Here is a 22,713-nt window from a genome sequence, read left to right as displayed (position 1 = left end):
TACATAATACATGCATCTTCAGCCTTAATATATCCGCAATTGATTTACCCCATATAGCAAGAAGCCCAAATAGAAGGGAACCTTCTCAGGCATTGTATCATACAATCCTTTTCAGCGAAAAATGGAAACAATGGAGATGCGGGGTATCGATCCCCGTACCTCTCGCATGCTAAGCGAGCGCTCTACCATCTGAGCTACATCCCCAATACCAATCCTTTATACATATAGTTTTATAATTCAGTTTGAGTGCTCTCTACCAAAGTGCTTCAAAGAAATTGCAGGCATAAAGTAAATGAAGGGATAATTAATGCCATTGTTTGGTTACCTTTACCCGTGAGGTCTAACAACCGTTAACTTAGTTGATATGGAGTTCTATTAATTAGGGTCTTTTATCAGTTTTGTGATATTTGTTGATGATTTTTTTCGATACATTTGAATTGGTTAATTTTATTTAATGGAAGTGAAATTGAAAACTTTTTATGTAATTTTTCATAGATTCTATGCGATTGTTGAATATACTTTCTCTTGCCAAATAATATTTTCATTGCCACATCAATCATAATATGGTGTTTACATGCATGCTACTTATGTATTATTTTATTAATATATTTAAAATTAATTATATATACCACCAACATATTATATTAACTTGTCCAAAATCAATGATCACCCACAAAAAATTTGAACTCTTAACCTATTGAATTACAAGAGCTACCCATTAGTCCACTACTATTGAGCATTATATATATATATATATATATATATATATATATATATATATAACGAGGTAATTCCATTTTCAATCCTAAATTTATAGGTGTCAATCCACTTTCAATCATTTTTTCTTCAAAACACCCCCTTTAATTTGGTCGTAGTATTATTGTAACATGACTATTTTTGGTTATCTGTTGTCAACAAAACCGTTTAAATAACGTTAAATATAAGGGCATTTTGGTCTATTTAGTTTTAAGTATTAAGTCATTTTTCTTTTTTTTGGTCCTAGATTTATATTTGTTAGGGGTGTTTTGAAAAAAAAAAAGGGATTAAAATGGAATCACACATATACTACCACTTCATTAAAATGAGATCTATAGAAAATTTTATTTGTATGAAAAACTTTTATAAGAAAAAAATAAATTGATATGAAAAATATTTTAATTGTTGATAAAAATCAATGATGAATATTAAATTTTAATATTTCAATTTATTATGATCTGTAATCTTTTAAACAATTAAAAATTTTAAATTTTTCTACAAGATATTAATTATAAGGTTTCTAATTGCCAAAAACTTGTGGTTTAGTGGCACCCGGTTTACACTCCCACATGAAGGGGAGTGGGTTCGAGCCTATACTACATTGTAACAGAGCCAGTAGTACTAAAAAAAAAAAGTTTCTAATTAACATATATAACCGATACCCAAAAAAATATGAACACATAGGTTTGTTTTTATTACTTGTGAATTGAACCAACCAACCAAATGTAATTGCATTTATTTTTTTAAAACATCAACATAACTTTATTAATCAAACCAAAACAAAGAACAAAACATGAGGGGACAAAACTAATCCCCAACATTATACACTGCAAGAGTAGAATACACATACATTCATATATATAAATTCCATGCATTTTTTTAGAGGAGGAAATTATTACCACACCTGAAAAAAAATATATTATACAGTAGTTAAACACTCCTTCAAGTTCATTTCATTAAATTCATGTTCTAGTAATAACATAAGATCAAGGATAAAAATATTTTATTTAAAAAAAAAACAATTATACTTGCTTCTTAGATGCATGCTTCTTAGCCATTGATTCGAACAAGCTTCCATCATAAACTCCTCTAATAGTTTCTTTGGGCAAAATCCCATTCTTATCTTTGCCTATGAGGTAAAGTATCTTCCACTCTGATAATGCACCAATCCTGCAAACCAAACTCCATATTAAACATTACATCTCACAGATTATAAACCCCCAATATTTATTTTTAGAATCGATCTCGAGATTTTTTATATGACGTATGTTTAATACTTAGTGGAGACTATCGTTACAACTATTACTATCACCTGTACTGGGAGTACAGATCTAATTTATTTTAGGGTAAGTGGAAAGCAAAAAAATGACATTTGAAAAATGAGTATTTTTCAGAAAATATTTTCATTTTCCGTGTTCGGTTGCATAGCAGAAAACTGTACCAGAGCTGTTATGGTTTTCGGCTAAAACCAGACTTATGATTTCCGCTAGAAACCTTGTTTTGAGTGTGGCGGAAAATGACTATATTTCTCTAGTCAAAGAAAAATATTTTCCGTTTACTAAATTTTCCAATTACATCCAAACACGGAAAACCCGAAAAATAATTTTCAGAAATCATTTTCCGGATTTCCAAACACAACCTAATTACCATCCACCATAGTCATTTGGCTTCCTATTCAGAACATTCTGTTTTCATGTTACCTTGTACCTAATTTATACTTTTTTTTTTTTTTGTTATTTAGATTTCATTATCTTTGTCAAACAATTTCATGAAGAGAGATATCAAAGAATGAATTATATATTACCATCCACCATAGTCATTTGGCTTCCTATTTGCCTGGAGCATTTCATCCAATTCCACTGATGTTAAACCATTTGGATTTGATTTTGCATGTTTCTTAAATATCTCCTCAAATTTTGATTCAACAAACCTACAAAATGTAACAACCACATTATTATTGGTATATAATTAATTTGAGTAACTTGAATTGTTATTCATTATACATTCCCCCGAACTACCATTAATCCATTCAGATCGAATATTCTGAGTGTATTTTTATACAGTATTACTTTATTTACATGTCCTAGTTTTATATATTAGATGATCGAAGAATGATAAATAATGAAAAAAAATTGTGTAGTAAGAATAGTAGCTAGCTCTATTCCATAAATATAATACTACTTTTGTTTTAAATTACAAAAGTATTATATAGGTAACGAAACTAGCTTGACTCAAATTAGTAACAATTCACCTTTTTATAGTATTAATTTAGATTTAGTGAATTGAATAAAATTAGTATAATAAAACTATATTAAAAGTTTTATTTAAGACAAGAAGTGAAATGTGAGATTTATAGACTTTTTAAATAAATGGTTGGGAAAATAAAAAAAAAAAGTGATTTAACTAATGAATAATACAATAACTATTATAATAATGTTAATGAGTATACTTATTTTGTAAACTATTTTTCCTGTTAAAATCGTCATTAGACTCTTTATTTTCATAAGTTATATGTGAATTGGTTGACTTAAAACAACTTAACATACAAAAAATCATAATAATTAAATACAAAAAATAAAATATTACAATGACACTAAATAAAAGTAAAAATTTAATAAAAAAATATTCTTTTTTTGGTAAAAGAAAATAATATTATTCTTAAAATTACCTTCCTTCGGAGTCATAGACACCAGAATCACTAGTATGCTTGCTAAGTTTGATGTTTCCTACCTCAATAGGGAGGAGAGGGGATGGCCACTTTCCCTGAAACAAACCATTAATTATTATATACACACCATAATTTATTGGCAATACATATATACTTTAAAAATTAAGAATTTTTTAGGTATAAAATTAACTTCGTAATATATAGCAAAACTACATGCAAAGTAAACTACCCGGAAGGTGTATACCCAGATAGTCAAGCTATGAAGAGTTAAAGATTTGAAGACCTAAAGATATAATAGTTGTGAGATTAAAATTGATTAAAAGTTAAATAACTAATTATAAAAATATAATAGTTGTGAGATTAAAATTGAAAATTTCTATATTCAAAATGAGTAGTTTTTTCTTTTTCTTTTTAAGTCAATAATTGGTAACACTTTAATGGGTTGTTTGGTTCACGGAATAGATAGGGAATGACATAGCATTCCCAGTAATAACCTATTCCGTTGTTTGGTTCGCATTTGTATTCCCAGGAACATTGTTCCTGAGAATGAGCTATTACCCTTGCAAGGGTAATAGCTATTACCAGGGGCCCCCCTGGTATTAACCTATTCCTGACCTCTCAGGAATAAGTATTTTATTATAATTTCTTTTTTACCATTTTTTAAACCTAAAATTTTTATTTCTCACCTTTGCTATTGCAGATTGAATTCTTTGTTTTTACGAATTTTTATTTTAATTATATAATAATTATTGCGGCTGCGGCACCACGCCGCAGCCGCAACAGCGCATATATATATATATATATATATATATATATATATATATATATATATATATATATATATACTATATTATTTATATAAAAAAATTTGTAACTAAGAGCAATTAAAGCTCCTTAAATGATGGAGCTTTTGGCTTTTTAAGGCATCGTCATCCTGTTGTTAATTTTAAAATAGAAGCCATGATTATCTTATATAGAGAAGCTCAAATGAGTTTCCCTTCGTGATGAGTTACCAATGTGGGATCAAAAACTCTCATTTGTGTGTTTTTTAAAAATAATTATTTTATATATAATTTTGTTTTTGTATTATTATTATTATTATTCCTTTTTTCTTATTATTGTTATTAATATTATTATAAGTTTTATTTTATTATTACATAATAATAATATTAATATTAATAATAACATTATTATTATTACTACAACTACTACATAAGGGTATTTATGTCTTTTAAAACATATTTCATTTCTATTCCTTAAACCAACCAAACACTGTAATATAATTCCTAAAGTCTATTCCTTCCACGAACCAAACAACAAAATACTATTTCTATTCTATTCCTTATGGAATAGCATTCCTATTACCTCAAAATTCATTCCGTGAACCAAACGTGCTGTAAGTGTTTACAAACATGTTGTAACAAGAAGGTCAAAGGTGCAGGTTTTGTGTCACAAAAAAAAAAAAAAAAAAAAAAAAAAAAAAAAAAAAGAGAGATTGTGTGCAATGAACATGAATTAAAGGCAACCATATTTTTTTCTCAATTTGAATTGATGTGGTTAGTTATGGACAACTTATCTTAGTTTACTTCTTTATATTCCGTAGTTCTTTGTCGGTTAGGATCAAAAGACGAATTTTACTCTAAATATATATTTGTGTAGCGGTTGTAAATTTTCTCATAAAATAAAAGAAAATAATAAACTATTTTTCAAACAATTAATAAAAATATGCAAATTTTTCTTTTCCAAAAAGAAAAAAGAAAAGGCATGATATTTAGTGGAAACTCTGATTTTTGTTGTGTAAGTGCCTTAATTATCACTTCATTGTGGGCCACTTTTAAGCAACAGCCACATATAGTAAACGACATCCTATTCGTACGAATAAAGCAAGATACTGTTCTAAAATGACATTAAACTTTAAATTTAATTTTTAATTAAAAAAAAAAACAAATTATTGTAAATCCTGCGCTCAATAACAAATTATATATATACATTAATGAATGAATATTTAGCTCAGTTATAATCGAATTATACATTGTTGAATATTAAATTTAATTTTATAATGAATATTATAAGACTAACATTTTATATATGTTTAATAAATTCTACTTTTAAAAATAAAAAAGTGTCATATAAAAAAGAAAAAATTCTAATTAATGAGGCAATCAATACAAAACATGTAAATATGGCGGGTGCTATGAGCACTGTTTTCAATCCATACCATAGAAGATCAACGTTCAGAGTTATAATGATTTTAAAAAATATTTAATATTCAATCACAATTACGACTATGCATCTTCATATACATTTAGAGAGATCAGAGTATGTATCTTACCGGTCGAGTTTTCTGACTGAGACCAAAATTTATAAACAAGGATGCAAAAACGGAGAGAGGCACCCCACATCCAATTTTTCGAAAACCTAATAAATGCATTTGTAAAATTTCCCTAATAATATGGAGTATATATATCCAAAGTATTAAAAGTTTAAAAAAAATTACTCGTAAAAAAAAACCTTGATAAGTTTCCCATGGATAAACGATGCCATCCTTGTTGATATCAAAGAACGATACATGCTTTTGCAGAGGGGACAGCTCAGAAGGCCTTCCCATTCCTGCATATATTAAATTTTCTTGAATTTTTTTTTGCCATAACAATATTCGCAAAATAAATATATACCTTTTTGAATCAATTAAATGATTAATTAAACTATATATATACTAGTACTAGTATACTATCTACCCCAAAAAAATAAATAATGTTTTTTTTTTCTAGAAATATTATATATATTTTCAAGAAAAGGATAATCGGCATACCATCATGGTAAACAATAGCGTTGTTTGAGGAAGAAGTAGAATCTTGGGCGGCCATGGTTGTTTGAAAATGAATTGAAGATGAAACAGATTTGGTTATTATATTCCTTTAAGGAAAAACAACAGAGATTGCAGCGCAGCAAGCTATCCTAGGTTGTCTGGTTTTGCAGTTGTATGTGATGATATGATCCTCTCATCTCTTGGTGTGTATAGTGAGGTGCTTCTGTACCTGCGTTAACCGCAGAAAAAGAAGGTTCGTTCTTATATTCTTCCAAATAATAATAATTGTTTACTATAGTGTTTTTTTTATGGTATGTTACGACAATGCCCTCTCATTCAGGTCCAATAACAAATATATGTTTAATCTATTAATCATGTAACTTGTAATATTTTTTTTTCTTTTGGATTACGATTATTAGGACTCTAGAGATTGTGTTAGGTTATGACTCCTTGTCCTAGTCTATCTTTACCTTCAACTCTGTATATATACTTATACCTTGTACAGATTATGGTTAAGAGTTGTGAATATCAATACAACAGTTCTCATTTGGTATCAGTTAGCTAGGGTTTTTTTCTCCCATTATTCTAATGGCTGAGCATGACGGATCTGTTAACTCCTCTGAACGGACTGTCTCCGATGTTGCTACTGGTTCTACGGTTCTCCCCGCCGTAACATCTCTTTCTTCCGCTCATCACTACATTAGCGTGAAGCTCACACATCACAATTATTTATTTTGGCGTACCCAAGTTGCTCCGTTTCTTCGCGGCAATGAATTAATGGGGTTTGCTGATGGATCTTTCCCCTGTCCACGTTCGGTGATTGTCACTGGCACCGGTGCGGCTGCAACGTCTCAACCAAATCCAGAATATCAAACCTGGGTGCGGCGTGATCAAGGTGTCCTCTCCATGCTCGTCTCCTCCTTGTCCGAAGAAGTCATGCCCTTGGCAGTTGGGAAGTCGACGTCGCGGGCGGTCTGGGAGGCTATCGAGCAGTCTCTTGCGTCGGCGTCGCATGCTCGGACCCTCCATCTTCTCGGTCAGCTTCAGCAACTCCGGCAGGGTGATGCGTCTACGGCAGATTATATTGGTCGGGCTCAGATGATCATTGAAGGCCTTGCACTCGCCGGTCGGCCGGTGTCGCTCGTAGAACAGAATCTCTACGTGTTTCGCGGGCTTCGACTGGAGTTCCGTATTCTGACCGGATCCCTTGCTGTTCGTGGTGCTCCGGTAACGTTGCAGGAGCTCGCCGACTTCTTGGGGGCTCAAGAATTTTTCGCTGGTGATCAGTTTGGTGGTGGCGAGTTTCCGCCGGCGGCGATGATGGCGCAGGGGGGTTGGCAGCGTGGTCGCGGTGGCCGGTCACGTGGTGCCGCGGGGAGGTCTGGTTCTGGAAATTCTCACGGACGCGGTGGCTTGGCGCATGGCGGCAGTTCCTCGCGTGGGGGTCGGCAGCAAGGCGGTAATAGAGGCAGGGGGCGGTCGTCCAACTGGCAGCCCACGTGTCAAATATGTGGCACTTTTGGTCATTCTACTCTTGCTTGCTACAGGTTACCACCCGGGTTTTCTCCTCAAGCTCAGGCTAATGTTGCTTATCATGGTAGTTCGGTTGCTGATATCCTGGGGACTCACACCTGGTTCCCTGACACGGACGCAACTCATCATGCTACACCTAACATTGCAGCTCTTTCTACCTCCGAGGACTACATAGGCAGTGACACGCTTCGTATCGGTGATGGTACGCAATTATCTATTAGTCGTATTGGACATGCATCTTTACCTACCCCATCTAGGAATCTTATATCCTGGGTGTGCAAGAAACAACGAACTGTTGCTCGGTCTTCTACAGAGGCAGAGTACAAGGCTCTTGCAGATGTCTGTGCTGAAGTGATCTGGATAACCTCCCTGCTGCGTGAGATTGGTGCACTTAGCGTTTCGGTTCCAAAACTCTGGTGTGACAATCTTGGTGCCACCTACATGTGTGCGAATCCAATCTTCCATGCTCGTACAAAACATGTGGAGATTGACTACCATTTTGTGAGAGACCAAGTTGCAGCTAAAGCTATTCAAGTGAATTTTATTTCAACCAAAGATCAGCTTGCAGACATCTTTACTAAACCTCTTCCGGGTCCTAGATTTTCCTTCTTGAGAGACAAGCTACAGGTCACAACTGTGCCCTGTGCTTGAGGGGGAGTATTAAGACTCTAGAGATTGTGTTAGGTTATGACTCCTTGTCCTAGTCTATCTTTACCTTCAACTCTGTATATATACTTATACCTTGTACAAATTATGGTTAAGAGTTGTGAATATCAATACAACAGTTCTCATCACGATATTACCTGGTGGTATCTAATGGGTAATTCTTAAATAATAGTCCATAAATTATATAAAAGAGTTAAATCACATTAAAAAACTTTATACAAATAGATTTTACGAGAGGGTATTAGCGGGAATTGAACTTGTGACTATCTAGGCGTAAGAATCATGTTATATCTGTTTTAAATTTTTGTCTCTAGAGCAAATTAAAAGAATCAGATCATCATATTTTGAACATAATGTATTAACAATTGCAAATCTTTTTTTTTTGTAACTCCACGGGGGAATCGTCACGTGTGAAAATTAAATTCGAATTCTCTCAAAATTCATTTTCACAAAAAGAGCTCCCTTGTCACTTGAACTACCCCATTGGATTATAACAATTACAAATCTTGTGACAACATTAAAATGACGAATACGAGAAAGTGTTGCGGGCCGTGACTTCTTTTTTTTTTATTTTTTAGTATGACTTTGACTTTCCCTTTTGAATAATACATTCCATAAATGATTTGTGCTTTGAGGCTACTAAAAGAAGGCACTCCCCCGTTCATCACGTTTGCAGTTACGACAAAAATTGAGTATTTTCTTCAAATAAGAAGAATTTTAAATTTATTTTTTAATAAAATAAGAATAAATTTACATATTGTTTTTTTTTCACCAATAAAGTCTTGACATTCGCTATTTTCTCGTCTTTTATTATCACATCATATCATGTTTTTATGAAAATAATTTTTTTCAACTTAATATTTATATTAAATAAAACAATAAATGTATCAATAAACTAACAATGTGGTGCATGCACATAGTGATTCGGAGCTTAATAAAGTATTTAAACAATCAAGAATCAATTATAATGTCTTTGTTTGATAAAGCTTATTTTAAACTACAAATAAATTATAAATTTTGTATGAGAAAAATTGAGAGTTTAAAATAATAGTTTATCTTAAAATGTTACTCTAAGTAACGTTTCAAAATAAGCACATGACTTTTTAACCTTTTTTTTTTCGTTTTTATTTATCTTTATTAATTTACAAATTAAAATGACACAATCTATCTTTTATTATCAAAATCTTAATATTTTAGTTTATTCGTTTTATATCCTTTTACACTTATAAGCTAATTTAATAATTAATTTTACAATATTTTAATTTCAGTTAGTTAGTTTATTAGCTATTAGCTTTTCACCTTTCAGCTTTCAGTTAGATTTTCAGTTAGGCATGCCATACAGAGTCATTGTATAAATAAAATGAGTCTGATGAGGTAAAAAGTCCTCATATTTGATAAAGATTAAGTTTTGAGTGAGATCATTTCATGTGAGACGGATAATATTTTTAGTTAAAATATAATATTTTTATGTATTCATAAAAAATATTACATTTTACCTAAAAAAGTATTACATGTCACATGTGAAATTATCTTATCATACAAAATTTGTTCTTTGATAAATAAGTTTTAAATTATTTTGTTTGACGCTACAAAAAATTAAAGTTATATCAAATTACCTCTGTATAAAAAGTTGAGCTATTCTCACTTTTCGTTCTCTAACTGGTGTAGTCCTTTTCTCATATTATTTAGTTATTGACTATCAAAATTTTTATATTTAATGCATTATTATCAAATTCCTATCACATTTAGTCATTGCCAGGGGCGGAGGCACACATTGTGGTATGGGGGCCTTGCCCCCCCCCCCCCAACCCCACCCCATTTTTAGTAGTTATATATGTATATATATTTGTTATAAAAAAAAATGTATGTATATATATTATTATAATATACAAATTTTACAGTTTTGCCCCCCTCCTAATTTAAAAAAAAAAAATCTATTATGTATATATTAAATGAACTTAATATATATATATAAACCTAAATTCATTAAATAAAAATAAATATATCAAATAATCAAATAAACCATTTTTCTTTATTAATTAGCTTTTTTCTTTATTAAATGTAAATATTTTTTACGAAAAATTATACTTTTCGTTCCTAAATTATAGAATAATTGTAGAATTCGTCCATAATTGGTGATCATGCTCATTTTTCGTCCCTAAACTATAATTGACGTCGCAAATTTTGCCCTTTTAATAACATGTTGTACTCACCCTTTGTTCTTAAGCTATACTAACATTGCAAATTTCGTCCCTAATGTTTTGTTAGTCAAGCGACGGAATTTACAACATCAATTACGAAGTATATCTTACAGACAAAAAGTGAGCACGACCAACAATAATTAGAGACGAATTCTACAATTACCCTATAACTTAGGGATGAAAAGTGTAATTTTCATATTTTTTACCATTGTATATATTTTGTGTTACGTGAAAATTTTGAAAATAATGTTTGACAACCTTAACGATCATACTCATATAATTATATATATATATATTCATATATTATATTATTGCACATAGTATAATTAAAAATAATTATCAGTAATAATCGACACAATCATATGTATGGTGTTTATAATGATATTGTATAATTTATACTAATGTCGACTAACATACTCTATAAATTTGGCCCCCCAACCTATTATTCGTGGTTCCGCCCTTGGTCATTGCAACCATGGTCCACAATCTCATTTATCAAATGAGTTGCATTTATGCTTTGAATTGTGCTTTCACGTCACTTGAAAAGGTAAACTATTTCATGCACTAAAAGAAAAGGTTTCACCATCCTATTTATATATATATTTATGCATTATATTAATCATACAAAATTAAAATAATAATTTGTTAATTTTTAAATGTAATAGTTTTAATTATAAATATAGCAATATAAATTATAATTACAGGAATTAGATAATAGAATTTACCTAATAAATGCTTATTAATAAGTATTATGTGCATATATATATATATATATATATATATATATATATATATATATATATATATATAAGAAAATGTATCTTATTAGAGTTTAAATTTACACATACAAAATTTTAACTTTACATTTTTTTTTATTTCTAAATATAATTCTCTTAGCTATTATTCATATTGTTGAAATTATAATATATATGAAATATAATTAAGAATATATCAATTAGCTAGGATTATAAACGAGCTCAAGTTATGGGCTTTCCAGTAAATAAATTAAATATAGAATTTCATTTCAAATTTCTTTAATTGGAAATAGCTGGACTATGACGATAAATGTCCAAGATCAACAATGATTAAAAAAGGGCAGTGACTTGCTCTTTTTGCATCTAGGTCAAATTTAAGATGTGTGGTTTTTGTGCTTAAGGTGTGTTAGTTGTTGAAATTTAAGTGCGTCGTTCTAAAGTTTTAGGTGCGTGGTTTTCCTTCTTAAGGTGTGTGGTTTGTGTGCTTAAAGTGTGTCAGTTGTTGAAACTTAAGGTGTGTGGTTTTAGCGGATTGAAGAGGAAAATCAAATTGCCACCACGCGTTCTTTTAATCAGTGTTAATCCTGGACGTTGATTTAGGCAATATTAATAGTTCAGATTTAACCGCACAACCACACCTAGGAAGGCGTACTGCGGCACGCGAACACAATTATATATAATTGTGTTGTTCGTGAGCGAATCGACAAGCCACGAGTCTAAAGTATTTGCGCTCGAGCTCGGCTCGATAGGAAAACGACTCAAACGAGCTAGCTCGAGTTCGAAGTTGATCGAGCTCTAGTCGAGCTTGGACCCAAGCCGCTCAGTTCATTTAATTTACACCCCTAAGCTGGACTACGAATTAATTAAAAATCATTATAACAACTAGATATGTAAAGATCTCTAACTATATGAACATATAGGCCGTTTTTATTACACGTCAATCAACCAAATGCAATTGTTTTTATTTACATTGTACATTGCAAAAGTAGAATACACACTATATACATTCATAAATTCCATTTCTAAGCTGGGGAATTTTTACCACTTAGAAATAAAAATCAATAAAATATTAGAAATTACTATATATGCAGTATTCACACAAACAACCCTTAAAGTTCATTTCATTAAATTTATATATCTTCCAGTAATAAAATAAAATAAAATCAAGGATTAAAAAAATTAGGGTTTCTTCTTAGATGCATGCTCCCTTGCCATTCTTTCGAACAAGCTTCCATCATAAACTCCTCTTATAGTTTCTTTGGCCAAAATCCCATTCTTGTCTTTGCCTACGAGGTATAGTATCTTCCACTCCGACATTGCCGCAACCCTGCAAACCAAACTCAATATTAAACATTAAACATTATATTGCATAAATTATAAACGCCTGCAGATCCGATAATGCTTTTTTTTTTTTTTTGAATTGATCTCGAGATGTCTTATATGTATAGTAATATTCTTATTTGGATTTTACAGTTTTTTTTAGGTCATTTTCGATCACAATAATTAAATTCAATTTTTTTTTTTAAATTCACATACACGACTTCTCAACTTGTATCACATTTAATCCCTTACATTCACAAAAAAAAAAAAGAGAATTTCCACCATCATGTACCGAAGTATCAGGTGTAAGTGAAAATGAAAATCATTAATGCTAATGAAAAAATTAATTAAAGCCAAGAACTAAAATTAAAGATGATAGATTTAAAGAACATGCATGCAACACAAAGTGATAGAAACTTTTTTTTTTTTTTTAATAAAATATTTGCTTACTATCTGGCCCCCAATCTCACTCTAACCATATCACATATCTTGTTATTCAGACTTCATAATCTTTGTCAAAAACAAGTTCATGATGAGAGAAATAAAAGAATTGAATGAATTACCATCCACCATAGTCCTTTGGCTCCCTATTAGCCTTGAGCATTTCATCCAATTCCTCTGATGTTAAGCCATTAGCATTTGATCTTGCATGTTTCTTGAATATCTCCTCAAATTTTGATTCAACAAACCTACAATATGTTATTGAAAATTCTAAGTGTATTTTTATGGAGTATTACACTATTACTCCATACATATGTACTGATTGGATATGTCATGTAAGTAGGAAGTAAAAAATATTAGAGTGCAAATTTGAAGTTAAAAAGTAGAGTACGTGCAATATACCTCTATAATTCTATTCCATGATACTTATTTTTGCCTTAAACACTACAAGAAAAATTAAATTTACCAACAAAAAAAATCTGCTGAAAAATTACTGAAGTTCGTAGATATTTATAACTTTTCAACGAATTTCCATTGGTAAAATACTAGAAACTAAAGGTATTTAAGCTATAACTATATAATCCATTGTTATATTTGTCCATATATTTTGTTATTTTCTTGTAGTGAAAATACAAATCATACATAGACAACAAAGACTCAACCTATTCACAATTCACTTTTTTTTTTTCAATATAAGATTAATATTTATACCTTCCATGGGAGTCATAGACACCGGAATCACTAGTATGTTTGGCGAGTTTGATGTTTGTCACCTCAATAGGGAGGAGAGGGGATGGCCACTTTCCCTGCAAAAAACCATTTACTGCTATTCACACTATATATAATACTTTGCCAACACGTAATTGGTAAAGTCTGTTAAATAAGACTTTCTTAGTACGATTTAGCATCTCATGTGTGATTTACGCGATATTATATTAGAGTAGGGTTTACATTGACACACCCTCAAGTAGCGATTATGGGCTTCCCTTATCACTCATAAACAAAAATAAATCCCAAGGCATTGCATAAATGGAAATTCAAAGAATTTTAAAGTCAAAACATTTTATCATGTGTTTAATTCAAGGACCTGAGCCGATAGGGCCGTGTGTCAGCATTATGCAAGTGTGTAAGGAATGGCTCATCAAGGATTGAGAAGTAACAATTAATCATACTCCCTGAGTGTACAATAAAGTGGTAGAGTGGTTGACTAATTAAGGTTGCCCTCCGCAAAAATTGCGACTGGATCGAATTTCAAGTTCCTCCGGTGGATATTAGAGAAATTTTCAAGAATGATAGAGCTATAATGACACCTCAAAAAGACAATCCATAGTTTGTTTCCGGGCCCTCCCCTCCCAAAAATAATCTCACTAAGAGGAATCTTAGTAGGATATATTTATATGAATCATTGTTTAATATATAACACCTAAACTTTATTTTGTTCTTCTTCTTTTTTTTGTTTTGTTTTTTTTTTTTCATATTATAGGAATTTTATAAATTTAATATATTCAAAGCGAATAACTTTTTTAAAGTGAATAGTGGGTGACGAAACGCGTGTGTACAAACATGTTATAACAACTAGTTAAAAGGCTATCAACAATTGACAACATGTGATGATGTTACACAATAAAAGGTTCAGATTTTGCATCACAAATTATAAAATTATTATTATGTTGTATATATTCTAGGAATGAAGTAACATGCACAAGAAAAGAATGAGAGATTGTGTGCACCTAACTACAACTATATTCATAATTAAGGAAAGAATCATCTTTTTCTAAACTACTTTGAAACCATGCTTTCACCACATCATTCAAAATTTCAAATGTGTGTCACGCAGCATAGATGCAACGATTAAAATAAATTATTATTGGACAACCCTAATCAAGTTGATTGAATAGTTAGCTTGGTATCACAAGATTCTAAGTTTGACTCTTTGTGAGAGCTGTCTATTGATCGATTTTCTGAGTTTGATGAGCTAATCAGGTATGGCTTATAGACAAATGAAGCTGATTAGTTTACCTTCTTAGTTTTTTAGTCTAGCCTAAGAATTAAGTTAGATTTAATGATCAAAATAAATAAAATCACAATTTTACAGCACTCACATGTGCCCACAGTCCTGCCAATCATTATTGTGTAAATCATACTATCAAATAATGTACATTTAGTACATAAATAATGTACTTTTAGTATATTAAAGTTATACTTTTTGTTATGGTTCACACCAAATTTTTTCTAATCCTACAATATTGATTTGTTGTGGGCCATTTTCAAGCAACAGTCACATTGTTGTAACGACATGCTATTCTCGTTTGAATAAAGGTAATACCTTGATTTTTGTATTTAGTTGTGAATTTATCACACAAAGTCTTTTCAATACAGTACACAGATTATAAGAAGATTTATCCAATTCATTTTATTAAATAATAATTTTTTCTCATTGCCCAAAATGTTTACATGAGATTACCTAATTTCTTGAGATATATATTAGGGGGAATATACGTATTATAAAACGACGCCCAACAAATCACATCTACTCATGCAGTCATGCCTTTGCGTAGAAAAATTCCCTTTCTGGTTTGGCTGTTAATATGAACTACTCCGTAATAATTCTTTAGATATGATTTTACGTAATTAATTAAATACATATGTAAGTATAGCAAGTTGTACTAAATACTATTCGCGAATAATATTGTTTCAACAGTACAATACCCTCATATTGGGTACAACTCGCTATATAGACCTGATTATATACGATATAACATGGTATTATAGTATGGACCATTTTTTATTTTTAAAAATGAACATCAGTGTTAGGTTTGTATAATATGTTTCAAAAGTATTGAATAAACAATCACAATAACAATATCAATCAAATAAGTTTTTCTATGCATCTCCATATATATACACGTTTAAAGGGAGAGAGTGTGTGTCTTACCGGTCGGCTTTTCTTACTAAGACCAAGATTTATAAACAAGGATGCAAAAACTGAGAGAGGAACTCCACATCCAATTTTTCGAAAACCTAAAAAATAATAATATATATAATCACACAAAATAAAAAATTAATAAACACAATTATATAGAAAATTTTTGCAATAATGAACCATAACCAAAAAAAAAAAGAAAAAGGAATGACTGTTTGTAAATATAAATAATAGATGTAAAATCTTTATTCTATTAACAAAATGTTATTCTATCTAGGGAAAATAATTAATTAGGAAAAACAACCTTGATAAGTTTCCCAGGGATAAATGATGCCATCCTTGTTGATATCGAAGAACGCTACATGCTTTTGCAGTGGGGACAGATCAGAAGAATTTCCCATTCCTACATGCCAATAATTTTTAAAAAACAAAAAACAAAAAAAAAAAAAACCCATAACAATATTGTCAAAAATCAAAATAATATATAAATTCTGGAATCAATTAATTAATCTATACATACTACTCTCCAAAAAAAAAAAAAAAAAAAAGTTCTGGAAATTATTAATTTTCGAGGAAAATGATAATTGACATATATACCATCATGGCAAACAGTGGTGTTGGTGGAAGAAGTAGAATTATCTTGGGCGGCCATGGCTCTGTTTGAAAATGAAGATGAAACAGATTTGGTTATTATATATTGTGGGCGGAGAATATATATAATTCTCGGAGTTTTTAAGGAAACACAACAGAGGCGAGTTGTGATATGATATGATGCTGTGGAGTGTGGTGGTGTCTGTGTGTTTGTTATATAACAAGTGTGAGTTGCTTTGCGTCTCTGTCTGTACCTGCGTCAGAAAACGAAGGTTGCTATATTCTCTTCAAATTACTTTACTTAACAAACACTTTATGTCCATCTTTGGTAAATGGCTTAGAAGATTGGGTTAAAGAGTATAACTACATTGATAACATTAGCGGATCGTAGAAAGATTTTTGGTAAATTAACTGTCAGTTGGTATAATTTCTTTTCTCAAAAAGTTAATTAAAGAAGTTGTTTTAAGTAGGTTTTTTGAATTTTGATATTTTTGAGTTATAAAAAGTTGATTAACCAAACACTTATTGATTTTTTAACCCTCAAATAAGTTAAAATTGGCTGATAGTCTGACTATTTTACCAAACATGGTCCATATATATCTTTTTATAAGTTAATGAAAATTACTCTTTGAAAAATATCATTTTCGGGACAACCAATCCAAGTTGACCAAGCTGTTCACTTGGTAATTGCAAGGTTACAAGTTTGACAACTAGCGCGATTGATTTTCTTGATTTGAGCGAGTCATCTATGCACAACCTACGTTGATTTACCTCATTATGTTCTTTCGCCGGTTAGGATCACAAGGCAAGATTTACTCAATGCACATCCTTGGATAACGACAGGGAATCTGGACGGTAAATAATTTTTTTTGGTCGAAAATAAATTTTCTGACCAACATATCGACTAAAATGGAGATTCATAAAACCGGCCGGAATTTCTATCCAACACCAATTGTTGGTCAAAAATAGTGTCCAACAGATCAATGTTGGACGGAAAATCTAGACGAATAACCCACCATTTTTATTATGAGAATTTTCATCAATTCCATGCATTGGGTCGAAAATTCCGACCAATTGTTGGATGAAAAACTCCACAATGTATTATGTGAATTTCCTCTAACGGTTGGAGGAAATTTCCGATCAAATGTTAGATAGAAAACTCTAACCCTGTATTATGTGAAGTTCTTTTCAACAAGTAGTCGAAAATTAGCCAAATTACCACCAATTATTAGTCAGGACAATCTGTAATCATATAAATTGTTGTTATTATTTTGATTTTGCTATAATTTCCTTTACAATTGTCAATACATGTTATAGTAATATAATTATTATTGTTAAAACCAAGCCAACTAATAGGTTTGTTAGATGTGGATGATTTGGGCAAAAATAGTGTGTTAGAAAAATGGTTTTAATGTATGGCTTTGTGGCTAATTTCTAGGGAATTTATTACGGAGTAATCTAATCAAGGAAAATTTATTCTTTTTTAATACACTAGTTTTGCTTTCTTCTTCTAAAATTTCCTTTATATATTATGATATATTATATTTAAAAAAACTTACAATACATTATATTCGATATCATTAATAAAATAATGTACACAGTTACACACACTACTTAATTCCAAATGAAAATTTATTTAAACATCAAAATTATTGACAACAAAAAAAATAGTGTTATATCAATAAATATTTTAACAATGCATTATTAGTTTATTACCATACACCAAAATTAAAAAAAAAATCATAAAAACATAAAGTACTTAATCTTCATCAGGAGGGGCTTGTGGCTTCATAAAAACATAGTTACAAATTAAATATTTTGGAAAGCTATGACTCTGTTTGGCACGCATAGCTGAAAAGCTATCTGAAAGTTAAAAAATTGAAAAGCTAGTAGCTAATAAGCTAATTAATTAAAATTAAAGTGTTTGATAAAAATTAATTGTTGAATTAGGTGATAAATGATAATTTAAAGACGAAAAGTGAGTATAACCAACACTTAGTGACAAATTTTGCAATTACCTTATAAATTAGGGACGAAAAGTACAATTTTCCCTAATAATTAACACCAAATCAATTAGTCACAAATTTTTTATGCCCAATATTGCCACTATACTCAACGATAAGTCTGCCAATATTGCTCAAATAAGAAATTGAATAATGTTATTTTTTAATTATTTTTATTATTATTAAAATCACTACATAATAATTACTCACGGATATGACACTATCGCATCACATTGAATTTGTTGGCTTCGGCACAAATTAATGACTCAAGGATTGTCATAAGAAATAATCCAGTCACTCTATCTCATTTTATTTACTTTGTGAAATCAACTCTTTTTCTTTATTTATTTACTTTAGTATTTTAAAATTATTTTAAATTTTAATTTTTTTAATCTAATAATGTTTTAATGTAGTTTCAAATATATAAACTTTATATATTAATATTATACTTAACATTATGAAAAATTGAATTAAAAATAAATTTCATCAAATTCCATTAACATATCATAAAATGGGACACAAGTAGTACATAATAATATCACATGACTAAACTCAGCTACATAATTTTTTTTTTTTACAAAATCTAGTTATTAAAATATTTTACATAAATTGTGTGGTTGATTCTTGGCAGTATATTAGTAACTAAAAATGTCAAAAAGTATGGAACAAATATTACCTTGTAAAGAATCATGAGTATTTCAAAAAAAAAATGTTGAAAAGTTTAGTATAAATTAATGAGTATTGATTTAGGGTGTGTTTGGTTTGCACATGGAAATCTTGATTAAAATGGGTATCAAATACTTGGTAATGATAATGAGTTTTGGTGAAAGTATTTTGCATGTTTGATAGTAGGGTGTAATGAGAATGATTATTAATAGTTGGGAAAATGAAAGAAGAAGGGAATGAAACCTTTATTATATTAAGGAATGAATTTTGCAATTAAAAGCGTAATCAAAACTCATATATAGTAGTGTTCTAAAAATTGTCAACTAAACAATAATAATGACTTTGGTACTATTCCAGATAGTTAAACCTGTCGATCAAACACCTTAATAATTAGGGAATATGGATCCAATTGATTGCCCCATTTGGGTGTCTACTCCAAGCTTTATCAACTAGTAGACGTGGAAGCAAAGGGAACCCTAAGATGGCCGTACGTAATCCTATATTCACTTCAAAGATTAGCCATTTGCCCATTTAGTCCACATATTATATATCAGCCTTCAAAACTATAATTAACCCAATAACTTAGAATAATCGGTAAGCCATAAACACACGATTACTATATGCAAGATTGTAACAAATATTTATTATAACATAAACATGCGCGTTTTTTTTATTAATAAATACAAGAGAACGGGTACAATACAAATAGGTCATCAAATTATTTGGAAAATAATAATTAAGTCATTGAACTCAAAAAAAACTTCAAATTAATCTACGAATTCGAGAAAAAATTGCAATTAACATTTTTAGCAGGTTACTATATATCCGGTTGCTGCTGAGTTGGATTGCCACGTGTAATCATGTTTTGAGAAAGGTACAAATAGGCCATCGAACTATTTAGAGAACAACAATTAACCCATTGCACTCAAAAAATATCTAAATTAATCCAAAAACTTTAAAAAATCAAAACAATAAAATTTTATGAAAATTGTGTACATTATTATTAAACAAAAAATATAATTTTTTTTAATTTCTCTATATTATTCAAATATGATAATTAAAATTTATCACTTTAAGGAATTGTGAAATATAATTTGAATTTTTTTTTTATAATTTTTTTATAATTTGAATTAAAAGAATTGTACAAATAAAATTAATGTATAAAAATATATTATTAAAAAACTCTAATTGTGATATTTTAATTGACACACATATTGTTATTTTTTCTCCTAATTTTTTAAAATAAATCTATAGATACATAAAGTCACTAATGTAGATACATACATTTAATTTGTTCATAAAAGTCACTATTGTAAGTATATAATTTCACTACTATAAATTAATTTTTTTGGTAATTTAATTCTTATGTGTTTATAGTAACACCAAACATGCATATTATTAATTAACGTCAGACTAAAACATTTTTAACACATACGGGATAGTACATAATCTCTATAAAATAATTATGTTTACTTTATTAAAAAACAAATTAACAAGGATATATAATATCTCATGTACATAATCTCTATAAAATAATTATGTTTACTTTATTAAGAAACAAACTAACATGGATATATAATATCTCATGTACGGGATAGTACATAATCTCTATAAAATAATTATGTTTACTTTATTAAAAAAACAAATTAACATGGATATATAATATCTGATATCGCATGTTTAAATGTTTAACTAAAATGTTTGATCCCATATGGCCTAAATTTAGTAGCATCAAGTTGTACTCTTATATAGGAGGTTGTGGGTTAAAGTGATAAAATTTAAAAACTAATAAATGTGAATGAAAGTTATATCATTTAATTATTTTCGTTTTTCATGTAACTTATATATATATATATATATTATGATATAAGAGTTACGTTGTACTATACAATATTTTGATAAAAAATACACATACCGTTATAACTTCCACTATTCTTTTCAAGTATTGTTATCATGCACATGCCCTTATCTACCGTATATTTTCTTATCTTCTTTAATGATAATAATATATAGACATTATATATTTGGAGTACAAGGCCATTGAAAGAACTGAATCATCTATATTTCATATAATATAAATATCAAATTTATAAATAAAAAAAAAGTTTACATTATTATTATTATTATTGTTATTATTATTATTATTATTATTATTATTATATAACTATCTAAAATTTTAATAATATAAATTACTAATATTGAACATTTATTTTTGTGCATCACACATAAAAAAAAAAAAATACTCCGTACTAGTTAACCATCCATGTGTACAATTTCTTCTATTAAGAACCTCAAATATTGTCCATACGGACAAAATTATGGGCAGGACATGACCTTAAAATGGGGAATCCTTGGTTTTGGGTTTTTGGATAACGCATTATATTCCAGAAAAAGATGATGGACATAAAATGCTAGCTTTGTCTCTACGAAAGGCAAATGCCCATCACTTTAGCTTTTAATGAATTTTGTCACGATTACGACAAAATTTGAGTCACTATTCAACAAAAACATGGCCTCCTGGTGTTTAACTACAAAAAAGTTTAAGATACCCATCCACCTAAAATGGTTTTAATAAAGAATTCATCTTTTTAAACTTTTAATTAAATTTCTAAAATAAAAATAATTAGAGAGGATGTAATAGGAAACAATATTTGCAAGTGGCTATTGAGAAATGAAGTAAAGTAGGCGAGCACCAAACCCTCAGTTTGATGTTGATATCGTAAAGTTAGAGCTGCACTGTTAGATACATATATTATGAAATAAATTCATGTGCTAACTAGATGATAATCTATCAGAAATAGCTAAGTTTGTTTGTCTCCGTGATTTATTCCTCAACCATTCTATCAAGTCAAGGTGTGGAGGCCCTTGAAACAAAATACTATTCTATTGGATCGAAGTGTGAAAGTTTGGGACGAAAAATTTGTGGACAAGATAAGCTTGTTGGTGGTTAAATGATTTAAATCCTTATGGGTTGGATTACTTCCCCTTTTGATTGCCTTGATTATGTAATACATTCCAAAGGAAGAGGAAAAAGCTTTCAGATAAAGATATGCTTTAATTCAGTTTGTGCTTTCACGCCACTTCAAAAGCCAACTTATTTCACGCATTAAAACAAACGGTTAATTCTATTTTTTGGATAAACCACTTTTAGTTTTTCTTTTTCCCGAACATACTCTTTGAATTGATATACAATTATATAAATTATAACATCGAGTATGAGTATGAATAAGTGTATAAATGCAATTATAGTATGAGTCTTCCTTGCATGCAACAAATATCACAAAAATTCAGTGTTCTAAAATAAGTGTATAAATGCAATAGGTAGATAATTTACATTATTGCATCATATTCATTAATTTAATTACTTATCGGTTAGTTATT

At 29.6% G+C, this 22,713-nt stretch overlaps 2 protein-coding genes and 1 non-coding gene across 4 annotated transcripts; all 3 read right to left on the bottom strand.

Moving 5' to 3' along the window:
* Positions 1-131: 131 nt before the first annotated feature.
* TRNAA-AGC lies at positions 132-204 on the bottom strand. The gene has a single exon. It is a non-coding gene; the product is annotated as a tRNA-Ala (tRNA).
* Positions 205-1,458: 1,254 nt separating this feature from the next.
* On the bottom strand, positions 1,459-6,475 carry LOC116024006 (probable peroxygenase 5). 2 transcript variants are annotated; one of them, XM_031264891.1, is made up of 7 exons: positions 6,237-6,475; positions 5,936-6,034; positions 5,757-5,842; positions 3,425-3,519; positions 2,561-2,686; positions 1,785-1,926; positions 1,459-1,660 (listed from the first exon to the last, which is right to left on the bottom strand). In XM_031264891.1, exons 1-7 carry the CDS (start codon positions 6,289-6,291, stop codon positions 1,652-1,654), a joined length of 612 nt encoding a protein of 203 aa, XP_031120751.1. In that variant the 5' UTR covers positions 6,292-6,475; the 3' UTR covers positions 1,459-1,651. The 2 variants fall into 2 exon arrangements, with proteins under 2 accessions (XP_031120751.1, XP_031120750.1); XM_031264890.1 differs by having other exon boundaries at positions 1,789-1,926.
* Positions 6,476-12,293: 5,818 nt separating this feature from the next.
* On the bottom strand, positions 12,294-16,864 carry LOC116024663 (probable peroxygenase 5). The gene is made up of 6 exons (XM_031265616.1): positions 16,670-16,864; positions 16,377-16,475; positions 16,085-16,170; positions 13,861-13,955; positions 13,272-13,397; positions 12,294-12,715 (listed from the first exon to the last, which is right to left on the bottom strand). Exons 1-6 carry the CDS (start codon positions 16,722-16,724, stop codon positions 12,568-12,570), a joined length of 609 nt encoding a protein of 202 aa, XP_031121476.1. The 5' UTR covers positions 16,725-16,864; the 3' UTR covers positions 12,294-12,567.
* Between the last annotated feature and the right edge of the window lie 5,849 nt (positions 16,865-22,713).

Source organism: Ipomoea triloba, chromosome 7 (assembly GCF_003576645.1).
Source record: "Ipomoea triloba cultivar NCNSP0323 chromosome 7, ASM357664v1".
Lineage (NCBI taxonomy): Eukaryota > Viridiplantae > Streptophyta > Magnoliopsida > Solanales > Convolvulaceae > Ipomoea > Ipomoea triloba.
This window is presented reverse-complemented; position numbering and strand designations above follow the sequence as displayed.

Excerpts from the sequence above, each read along its gene's own strand:
- LOC116024006 (XM_031264890.1), bottom strand. The coding sequence starts at position 6,291 with ATGGCCGCCCAAGATTCTACTTCTTCCTCAAACAACGCTATTGTTTAC. Across the intron at positions 5,843-5,935 it reads TCCATGGGAAACTTATCAAG|GTTTTCGAAAAATTGGATGT; the intron begins GTTTTTTTTTAC and ends TGCATTTATTAG. Across the intron at positions 1,661-1,788 it reads AAGAAGCATGCATCTAAGAA|GTGTGGTAATAATTTCCTCC; the intron begins GCAAGTATAATT and ends ATTTTTTTTCAG.
- LOC116024663 (XM_031265616.1), bottom strand. The coding sequence starts at position 16,724 with ATGGCCGCCCAAGATAATTCTACTTCTTCCACCAACACCACTGTTTGC. Across the intron at positions 16,476-16,669 it reads CACCACTGTTTGCCATGATG|GAATGGGAAATTCTTCTGAT; the intron begins GTATATATGTCA and ends ATTGGCATGTAG. Across the intron at positions 16,171-16,376 it reads TCCCTGGGAAACTTATCAAG|GTTTTCGAAAAATTGGATGT; the intron begins GTTGTTTTTCCT and ends ATTATTTTTTAG.